The sequence below is a fragment of the Rhinolophus hipposideros genome (assembly GCF_964194185.1).
Source record: "Rhinolophus hipposideros genome assembly, chromosome: 11".
In the NCBI taxonomy this organism is placed as follows: Eukaryota; Metazoa; Chordata; class Mammalia; order Chiroptera; family Rhinolophidae; genus Rhinolophus; species Rhinolophus hipposideros.
In genome coordinates, this window is record NC_138057.1 from 767,575 (window position 1) to 779,113 (window position 11,539).

The 11,539-nt window shown below is 43.5% G+C and overlaps 1 protein-coding gene across 5 annotated transcripts in view; it reads right to left on the reverse strand.

Moving 5' to 3' along the window:
• Nucleotides 1-11,539, reverse strand: part of BICD2 (BICD cargo adaptor 2) — a 118,363-nt gene that overhangs the window by 26,944 nt on the left and 79,880 nt on the right. For all 5 annotated transcript variants that reach the window (XR_013994397.1, XM_081065615.1, XM_081065618.1 and 2 more), the window contains 3 exons: nucleotides 9,919-9,985; nucleotides 7,902-8,023; nucleotides 6,546-6,635 (listed from right to left, as the gene is read on the reverse strand). Coding sequence is in view for 4 of the 5 variants with exons in the window: in XM_081065615.1 (XP_080921741.1) it covers nucleotides 6,546-6,635; nucleotides 7,902-8,023; nucleotides 9,919-9,985 (279 nt within the window). In the remaining variant the exon portion in view is untranslated. The remainder of the gene's footprint in view (nucleotides 1-6,545; nucleotides 6,636-7,901; nucleotides 8,024-9,918; nucleotides 9,986-11,539) is intronic.

Consider the following 11,539-nt stretch of genomic DNA (forward strand, 5'->3'; position numbering starts at 1 on the left):
CAAAAATGGTAGACTAAGCACCTCTGAAAATTCTCTCCTCTATGTAGGTAATGAGAAACTAGCAAAAACTGTGAGAAGCAAAATTTTCAGAACTCTGAAAATTAACCAGAGGCTTGCAACAATCTGGGGAGCATTTATTCAAGAAAAACAGCCAAATTTAAACAAGAGTGAATTCCCACCCCCTCTCTCCCTAGTTCCATGGGAACCCTGAAAACCAACAGTCCCAATCATGGTGAAAACAGTCCTCCAAAGGGGGCTAAACAGGTCGGGAGCCTCTCCAAAGCCTCATTCACAGAGGATGGTCATTATTTGACCAGTCTCTTGGTTTCCTGTCTTCACTGACCTATCTCAGAGCTTACCAGGTATAAAAGGGGCATTTATGAAAAACATTAACTTCAAAACTGCCTGAGACAGTGGGTAACAGTTGTGGCAAACAATACACTAAAACCTAAAGCCGAAAAGAAGAAGCTAAGGAGTGAGGCGCACAAGGCTCTGAAAACTCCAGCACAGCTTGGGCATGGAGGAGGCCGCACACAGGTTCCAGAGGGCCCTGAAGGCCCCACCTCCACTGACCAGTGCTGAGGAAGTGCAGGCTGAGGCAGAGCACACAGAGGCCCTGACTAAGCCTGACAGGCTAACTGGTTCCAGGCATTTAAGAAAGTCTATCAAACCATTAGCTGCCCACTAAGCTAACCGAGCAGAGACTTCAGAGGCCACACACAACAAAAAATAAAAACTTCTCAAAGTTAGCACAGAAAGGTCACTAAAAAAACAACAACAATTACAATAAGCAGCAATAACAAATCCTAGAGAGGTTATAGAACCTGATTTTTCCAGAGTGGCAACATTGTATTACTCAAAACACCCATTTTCAGCAAATCATTACAAGACATGCAAAGCAACAAGAAAGTATGATCCATACACAGGAAAAAACAAACAACAGGCTGTCCCTGAAGAAGCTCAGACACTGGACTTACTATACAAAAACTGTAAACCGACTACTATAAATATGCTTAGAGCTAAAGGAAACCAAGGACAAAGACCTAAAAAAAACAAGGGGAACAATGGCTTAACAGAGACTATCAATAGAGATAGAATTTATAAAAGGGAACCAAATAGAAATTCTGTAGTTGAAAAGTACAATAACTAAAATGAAAAAGTTACTAGAGGGGATTAACAACAGATCTGAGTAGGCAGAAGAAACGATCAGTGAATTTTAAGATAAAATCCAAGAGATTCACACCTAAACACTTCATAAAAAACTGTCCAAAGACCAATAACAAGAGACTGAATTAGTAATCAAAAATCTTCCAACAAAGGAAAACTTAGGACCAGAGGGCTTCCCTAGTGAATGCTTTCAAATATTAATATTTAAAGAATCAACACCAATACTCAAACTCTTCCAGAGAAATTGAAAAGTGGAGAGAAAGGAACACTTCCTAATTCATTCTATGAAGCCAGTTATTACCCAGGTACCAAAACCAGGCAAAAAGATTACTAGGGAAAAAAAAGGATGACAGCCCACATCCCTTAAGAAAACATTCTCAATAAAAACTAACAAATGAAATTCAGCAGCATGTTAAAGGGATTCTACACCTATAAACAAGTAGGCTTTATCCCAGAAATACAAGCATGGTTCAACATGAAAATCAATCAATGAAATACACCATGTTAATAGAAGAAAGAAAACACCTCATGATCTTTTCAATAGATATAGGACAAGTATTTGACAAAATCCAACATCCTTTCATGATTTAAAAAAAAAAAAACACTCAAAAACATTTATAACAAACTCAAAGCAAACATTACACTCAATGGTAAAAAACCTGAAAGCTTTCCCCTAAGATAAGGATGTCTACTCTTGCTACTTCTATACAATATTGTATTTCCCCCAAAATAAAAACTAGCCAGACCATCAACTCTAACGTGTCTTTTGGAGCAAGAATTAATGTAAGACCCGATATTATATTATACCCGGTATTATATTATATTATATTATATTATATTATATTATATTATACTATATTATATTATGTAAGACCCAGTCTTATATTACATTATATTACATAAGACCTGGTCCAGTTCTCTGGGTCAGTTCTCTGGTGTTCTGATTCCTAGAGGACAACCTATGGCTCACTTCTGGTCTTATATTAAAATAAGACTGGGCCTTATATTAATTTTTGCTCAAAAAGATGCATTAGAGCTGATTGTCTGGCTAGGGCTTACTTTCGGGGAAACACAGTACAAGTTCAAACCAGAGAAATTAAGCAAGAAAAACAAATAAAAAGCATCCAGATTGGAAAGAAAGAACTAGAACTATATCTATCTGCAAGTGATCTGATCATGTATACAGAAAATTCTAAGAAACTACCAAAAAAAAAAAGAGAGAGAGAGAAAATAAACAAGATCATCAAGGGTGACAAGATAAAAGATCAACATGCAGCACACAGTAGGCACTCATTCTGTGTGGTATTTTTCTTCAGGTGTTCCAGGGTCCAATCTTTAGTTCCGTAGTTCTCCAGAGGCAGTTGAGTCTGCGGGGTCTCCTGATCCTGGATTACAGAATTCAGTAACTTTATCCTGATTCTCCACTACCTTCCTGGTGATGGTAAAGGCTGTAGCTCCCTGGTGGGTCAGTTCTCTGGTGTTCTGATTCCTAGAGGACAACCTATGGCTCACTTCTCCAGCTTTCCAATGAGTCTATAAACACTTATTTTCTTGTATTAAACTTTTCTGCTTAGAATACCTAGAATCGTTTCTGTTTCCATTGAACACTGAAAAATATAAGATAAGGTTGTTGGGTCAATGATGATCAAAACTGCATTTTTTTCTGATTGACTGGGTCTTAAGTATAAATGAGCCAAGTAGAAAAAAATTCAACCCTTGTCTTGGTTTTTGGGAAGGTGGACCAGTGACTACTCCAATGGAAGGGAACAGAAGAAATGCTTTAGAAGAGCTGAGTCAGAAGTTGGCCACATAGAGGGGTTACTAGAGCTGGCATTCTACCTCCATTTTTCCAGATGATACCCTGAAACCCAACCTCACTCCAGTCCCTACCCTCCATCTTTGACAATTGACCACAGTCTAAGAGGGGCGGTTAACATCACATGTCATTAGCTACAGTCACCTTAAGAAAATAAATGCCCCAAATGTGAAAGGATCCTGCAGTAGGAAGGGGTGGAAGTACAGCACGAAAGCGTAGCAGACACATTTTTGTCATTGTGTACTCTACCTACAAAATAAGCCTCTTTTCCTTTAAAAAAAATCAATATGCAAAAATCAATTGCATTTCTTACGTCACACCCATTAAGATGGTTACTATCAAATACAGAAAATAGCAAGTGTTGTTGAGGATGTGGTGAAGTTGGAACTCTTGTATACTCTGGTGGGAATGTAAAATGGTGCAGTCGCTGTGGACAACAGTACGGTGGTGGTTCCTCATGAGTAAAAATAAAATTACCATATGATCCAGCAATTCTACTTCTGGGTATATATGCAAAAGAATTGGAAGCAGGGTCTCAAAGAGCTATTTGTACACCCGTGTTCATAGCAGTATTATTCACAATAGGCAAAAGGTGGAAGCAATCCAAGTTCAATAGATGAATGGATATATATCTATTGAACACTGTGGTGTATACAGTCAATGCAATATTATCCAGCATTAAAAAGGAAGGGAATTCTTTCTGACACGTACTATAGCATGGATGAACCTTGAAGACATTAAGCTAAGTAAAATGAACCTGTCACAGAAGGACAAATAAGGTATGATTCCAATTATATGAGATACCAACAGTAGTCAAATTCATAGAAACTACAATGGTGGCTCCCAGGGGCTGAAGAAAGGAAGAAATGTGGAGTTGTTTAATGGGGACAGAGTTTCAGTTTTGTAAGATGAAAATGTTCTAGAGATGGATGGTAGTGATGGTTGCCCAAAAGTGTAAATATATTTAATGCCAGTGAACTGTAATGGTTAAAATGGTAAATATTCTGTTACATGTATTTCACAACAATTTTAAAAAATACGTATTTTAAAAATCAATTGTATTGCTATGCAATAAACAACCTGAAAATGAAATACAAGAAAATTCTACTTATAATAGCATCCAAACAAATAAAATACTTCGGAATAAATTTAACAAAAAAAGTGTAAGACTTATACACTGAAAACTAAAGCATCACTGAAAGAAATTAAAGACCTAAATAAATGGAAAAGCACCTTGTTATTCACAGAGTATTAATACCGGCAACACCTCCCAAATTGATCTGCAATTCAGTGGGATCCCTATCAAAAGTACCAGCTGGTTTCTTTGAGAAAATTGAGAAGCTAAAGGCATCAAAATTGGAAAGTAGGAAGTAAAACTCTCTATTTAAAAGTGACATGGTCCTATACATGGAAAATTTCAAAGAATCTATAAGAAAACTACTACAGCTAATAAGAAATTCAGCAAGGTTGCAGCGTACAAGATCATCACACGAAAATTACTTGTGTTTCTATACATCAGCAATGAACACTCCAAAAAGGAAATCAAGGAAGCAATTCCATTTATAATCACATTTACAACATTACAAAAGAATAAAATACCTAGAGGGGAGGGGGATTATCACTGTGTGAAGGATATAAACGATAAATGTCTATTACATTGTTTTGTACACCTGAAACTAATAAAAAAAAACAATTAAAAAACAGAAATAAAACAGTTAAAAAAAGCATAAAATACCTAGAAATAAACAACCAATGTGGTAAAAGACTTGTACATTGAAAACTACAAAAAGTTGAAAGAAATTGAAGAAAACCTTAATAAGCAGAAAGACAGCCTGTGTTCATGGATTACAAGACTTAACATTGTTAAAATGGCAGTACTACCCAAAGTAATCTACAGATTCCTGCAACTTTCATGTTTTGCAAAAATGAAAAATCCAGGCCTCAAATTCATACGTCATTGTTAAGGGGCCCCAAATAGCCAAAACAATCTTGAAAAAGAAGAACAAAGCTGGAGGACTAACACTTCCTGATTTCAAGACTGACTATAAAGCTACAGCAATCGAGAGTGCGATGCTGACATAAAGACAGACTTATAGGACCAATACAACAGACAGCCAAGGAACAATAAGGTGCCAAGACCATTCAAAGGAGAAAGAACAGTATTTTCAAAGAATGCTGGGACAACTGGATATCCACATGCAAAAGAATAAAGTTGAACCCTTACCCAACACCATATACAAAAATTAACGTAAAATGGATCAAAGACTGAAACATAAGAGCTAAAACTATAAAACTCTTAGCACAAAACATAAGGGAAAACCTTCATGACCTTGGATTAGGCAAAGATTTCTTGGAATGATATCAAAAGCACAGGCAACAAAAGAAAAAGTACACAAACTGGACTTTACCAAAGTTAAAAACTCTGTGCATCAAAGGACACAATCAACAGAGTAGGAAGGCAACCGACAGAATGGTAGAAAATATCTGTCAATCATCTATCTGATAAAAGATTAATGTCCAGAATATACAGAGAACCCCTAAAACACTACAATGGAAAAATAAACAACCTGATTCGAAAATGGGCAAAGGACTTGAATAGACATCTCTCCAAAGATGTACATGAAAAGATGCCCAACATCACTGTTGGGGAAACGTAAATGAAAACCATAATGAGATACCACTTCACACCTATTAGGATGGCTGTGCCTACAAACAGGGATAATAACAAGAGTTAGCGAGGATGTGGAGAAATTAGAACCCTCATACATTGCTGTGGGAATACAAAATGGTGCAATAGCTGGGGAAAACAGATGTTTCTCAAAGAGTTAAACATAGAATTCCCCTAAGACCCAGCAATTCCATTCCAAGAAATCTACCCAAGAGAACTGAAAACAGATTCCAACCAGCACATGTACACGCATGCTCGCAGCAACATTAGTCATAGTACCCAAAGGTGGAAACAAACATACAGTCTGTCCCTCAGCAGATAAATGGATGAACAAAATGTTCCCACACAATGGAATGTTAGTCACAAAAGGAATGAAGTACTGATATTGCTACAACATGGAAGAATCTTCAAAAACATTTGCTAAATAAAAGAAGACAGTCACAAAAGGCCACATATTACATGATTCCATTGATGTGAAATGTCCAGAAGAGGCAAAGCCACAGAGACGTGTGGTTAACAGCGGTTGGAAGGACAGGGGGTCAGAGAGTGACTGCTCCTGGGGATAGGGTTCCTTTCTGAGGCGAGGACAATGTTCTAGAATTAGAGCATGGCTGCACAGCTCTGTGAGCACACTAAAAGTACACTGGGTTATACACTTTGAAAGGGTGAGTCTTAGGTAAGTGAATTATCTCTCGATTTAAAACAACAAAAAGGTGAACAGAAAGTACTTGTGGAATTAAAAAGTAAATAATAAATATGTACATCTTCTGTTATTCTTCTGAAATCTCTCAGTGGTCACACCTCGGCCCAAGCCTTCCCCCCTCTCCCAGCCCGCCACCCCCTCCTGCCCCCGCAGCTGTACATGGAGACACCCGGCTGCTGGGCTCTTCTCACCTTGAGGTGCTGGTGCATGCAGTAACGGCACACCTTATGCTTCATCTCATGAGTAACATCGCTGGACAAAGGAATAAACCCACATTTTGGCTGCAAATACACAAGTGAGGAAGAAAAACTTCTTAGGGAGAAATCACACACCTTAAGTGCACATATAATTAACTATGAGATAATGGACGGCAACACCCAAGAACAGAAATAAGCATTAGACAGCAATATCCCCCGAAGTTGTTTTTCTCTCCAGCCCCCAGTGAGAACTGGCGCTTCCTCATGGCCTCACACAAGCCTCTCCTTGCTGCTACAGCATCCAAGGCCAGGACACTCACTGCAGCTTTGTGCTTTCATTACAAAGTGAGACTGGAGAGACTCGAGGAGTGCAGACCTGCCCCGATCTCCCAGACCCAAGGAGCAGAACCCTCGTTCCCTCTGACAAGACTTCGTGAACTGCAAAGTGCCATCTGATGATTCCTAGGCTCCCAGAACTTCTGGAACGCCAGCTGTTTTCTAAAAGCCCTGGATTGTCAGCACCCTGTGCTTGGCGCTGGGTCACTGTTATCTCTGACGCCTAAGACATTCACCCTCCGGTTGGGGAAGCAGACAGTCAGTCCCCACTAGGCACCCTGGGTGACAGTGCTCAGGGCCAAGGGCGTGACCCAGAGTCACCACCACAAAGGTTTGGAGGAAGGAGACAAACCACGGCTTTGGCTGCCCTGCACACTGGGCAGCAGAGCTGGAGCCAGGGGCCTGGCCCTACCCTCGACGAGCAATGTCCTTTGTCTGCCCCCTTAGGATGCCTGTCCACGACAAACCAGGGCCCTGAATCACACAGGCTTCTGTGCCTCTGGGGAGGTCTCTCTTAGGAGGACAGAAGCAAAGGAACAGAGTGCCACCCAGTATAAAGAAAGACCCTTGAACTGACCTCCTGGAGTACTGCATGCAGTGCCACCAAGTGGTCAAGGGGGCATGGCAGAGAAGGTCAGGAGGGGCCTGTGAGATGCACCCTGTAAGGAATTAGGGCGGAACCTGACATGCTTCCTTCTGCGGGCCACTGGCCAGGGCGTGTCCCTGGCTGGCTCTCCATCGAACCACCTGGGAATGGGTCTAAATCTGGAGGTGTGAGAAGACATGCCCCTCATGTCTGCCAGGTGGGAGGAACTGAGGCAGCAAGGTACAGGTGACATGTATGGAAGGAGCAAGAAGCAAGCCGAGTCTCTGGCCCCTGAGAAGGGCTGTGAGGCCCAGTGTGGGGACCTACCAGGAGCTTCTGTGGGAAAGTGTGCTCCCGACAGATAAGGATTTACAACCTGGCCCGACCCTTCCCTTTCCCCACACATTTCTCCCTTGACAAAACTTCACCTTGATCTCTACACACAGAATTGGCCGGTGCTCCGCAAAATGGTAGGTCTGAAGTCTGGCTAAATTGGGAAGGCACAGAGCATAACCACTGAGAGTGTCCAGGTCCTTGTCACAGCGAGATTCTAGAAAGCAAAGCAGTACAAGGATCAGTGCGAGAGATACAAGATGATCCCACTACATCCCACGATTTGGCGGCTTCCTGTTGGGGAGGAGTCAGCCTGAGTCAGGCCTGAGAGAGGCCTGGCCTTGGCCTCAGCTCCTGCGAGGTCACCTCTAAGCCTGGGACGTCCTGCTCGGGACATCCGCGTTTACCTGGGGCCTTTGGGCCCCACGGGAGCAGCACTGTGATTGACAGTGGGAGTGTGGGTCCCACAGTTTCAGCTCAGCCTCCAGGGAGCTGCACATGGAGGGCATCCAGTCAGCTGCGTCTGCACGCTCCGGTCCCAACAAATCCTAACCCCCAGGCTACAGGAGCCCCACATTGTTGCAGGAAGGAGTAAGAGCTACCCGCATGACTCTAGCAGGGGAGGCCACCTGAAAGTCCATGAGGGTCCCCCAGGACCTGCCCCCAACACCTCTTCTCTCAGCTAGTTGTTTTTTTTTTTTTTCCTCTCAGCTAGTTTTAATCTGTGTCCCTTAGCTGTGACAAGCCATAACCATGAGGCTGAGTTCTACGGGTCCTTCTAGCAAATTATCAGATCCTGAGGTCAGTCTTAGGGAACCCAAAATGTGCAACTGTCATCAGAAGTGAGGGCGATCCTGGGGACTTCCCCCCAATTTTGTGAGTAACTTAACCCAGGAGCTCAGAGAGGAAGGAGGCGGCAGCCTGTACCTTCCTGTGACAGCTGGTCCCTTCAGAATACTCCAAAGGCACTATTTCCTCAGCACTGACTACTGGAAGCTGTGTGGTGAAAGTCACAGAAGACACATGTGGCCTCCAGACCCCAAGAGAAGTTAGCTTTCCTCCCTTCACATAACAAGGCTGATTACGATCGTTATTACCAGGGTGCACAGTTCTATTACTGTCATATAACAGAAATGTAATTGCTAATTATAAAATAACAATCCTGAGCGGCATTAGCAGCTGGATGGCAGAACCCCAGGGCAAGGCCCAGTCCTCTCAGTCTAGACAAGGAAATCAGAGCCAACACAGTCCCGGCCTAACCTGGCCAAGACCTCCTTCCCCTGGGAGTCACTTCCCCACACAGGGCCCTGCTCCTCAGTGCTTCCCACACCAGAGGATCCAGGGCAGAGTGTCCTGTGCTCTGTTTCCTAATCAAAGGAAGGGATTTTATATTGGCCAACTAACTGCACACCCTGACTGCCTGGCTGACCTTTTAGGAAGAGGGATTTCCATCGCCAGTAACAGGGACTTCGTATCTTTGTCTCTAACTGTGGAAGGAAAGGCTTTGGCATAGTTTCTGTCATTAATGCCATGACCACGTTCAAGGAATGTATATGAGGTGACGGGGGAAGGGTACACAAGATGATGGGGAAACGTGCCTGAGGTGATGGGGGCAGGTATGCAAGGTAATGGGGAAGGCGTGGGAGATGCTTTGGGGGTGTGCAAAGGTATGTGAGGGATGGGGGCAGGCACTGCCTTCCCCCAGGTGCACAAGCAGCCAGGGTGGACCCAGGTCCTCAGGCTGCAGGCCCTCCTGGCCCTGGCCGGTCCTCTGTGCTGTGGATCTACCCCGGTTTTCCTTCTGAACCCTCCAGGCTCCCCGACAGCCCGCTTTCCCTTCCCTATGTCTCCCCCACCTCCTCCAGCTCCCTTTCTCTCTCCCAAATGCATATTTATTTTTATTAACTAGTTCTTGGTCATGTATTCTCTGCAGTGACCTGGGTATGTGATGCCCAGAACAGTATCCATGAGCTCCCAGGATTTCTACCCCGATAATCAAGTTTCCGGTAAAAGAATCACTGAAAATGGCATCTACCTGAGAAATAATGTCAAATACTTTTCAAATGGGATGTTTTAAATTACAAACAATATTTGTAGGTTAGATTCCCTTACCTGGTCTCTCAGATTGTATCTTTAAACAAAGTTGTTTCACAAAATCTAAAGGCAGCTGAACAACTTCCTGTAAGAACAAATACAAAATACTCAGTATAGGGTACACAACAATGTGATTGTACTTAACGCCACAGAACCGCACACTTAAAAGTGGTTAAAATGGTACATTTTATGTTATGTATATTTTAGCACATTTGAGAAAAACACTCGGCATGTGGGTCTTCAGAATAAAAGCTGCTCTTTTATCTTAAGGACATGTCCAGATTAAAGAGAGACACTAAGGGCGACAGGCCCTCCGCAGGACCGCTGGTGCCTATGCTGGTGGTGACCAGCAGCAAGCCCAGGGCACCTCCTGTGCTCACAGGGTCTGCAGGGGCAACGCAGGGCCAGAGGCAGTTCCCCAGCGCAGACATTTCTCACCAGCTGTCTCCGCAGACAACCCGAGGCTTTCACACTCCCATCTGAGACGCAGCTAAAGGGAAAGTCTGATTGAAAATTAATCTCCGGGTGAGAGGTCCTGTGTGCCCATCAGCCACAGGACTCAGGGTGGCCAATAGTCAGTACGTTTAGGAAAAAAACAAAGAGCAACCTCTCTACACTTCGCTGTTTCTTTGCAATTTCCCGATGTTAGTGGAATGTTAGTTATTTAATCCACATTGCTCACCATCTTTCTTGTGTTTCCAGGGTGGCAAAACTCTGACTTATGAATAAGTCTCTTCTTGGGAAGAGGCAAGAGACCAGCCTGGAATGAGAATGCCAGGACCCTGTCTGCTGACACTTCACGCCCATCCCACCCTGTCCCGCCTGTGTGTCAGCACCTTGTCAGCACCAGCCTGTGACTGCCCTGTCACATGAATCCAGAGGCCCAAGGTCATCCCATCGCACAGACATGCTTCTGCAGTCTGCCCTGGTCCAATCAATTGTTGCCTCCCAACTGGCTATACCAACTTAAATGATTTTTGTCATTTACCTAAACATGGTAAGCGAAAAAAGGTAAGTTGCTAAGAGATTTAGTTCTGAATTAGATAAGGTAAAACAATGGAAAAGAGTGGGAAGTATAAAAATCCAAAACTTAGGTCATCTCACAGAAGTCCAAGTTCTCACTCCACTTGAAAGAAACCAAACGCATGAAATGTGCAGATGGCAGACGGCAGACGCTGTGCGCGAAAGATGCACTGCTGCACCCACATTCTCTCTCAAGGAGACCTGGAGGCCACCCAGCAGGAGGGCAGGGACAGAAGGTCACCACAGCCACGCACCTCTCAGGCCCACGCATAGCAGGCTCCTCATACTCCCCAGCTGGGAAAAGAAGTGCAGGCCGACGCGGTGTCATCGATGCCATGACAGAAATGTGGACAGGAGCAGGTGGGGTCAATCAAGTTCAGGGCCCAAGAGGCTCAGCTACTCTTGACCCGTGTCTGGGCAGCGCCCCGCCAGGGTTCACAGTCACCAGGTGAAAAGCAGAACTGGAATTCTCTAAACAACCCGAAATTCCTGACTTTAGAGTGATTCCTATTTGTGTTTTAAGTCAGACAAGATGTTTACAGTAGCGTCCTCAGCATTTTGGCTGCATTTATTAACGCTTGATCCAGGTTCGTGAATCATGTGATGCAGCCCTCCT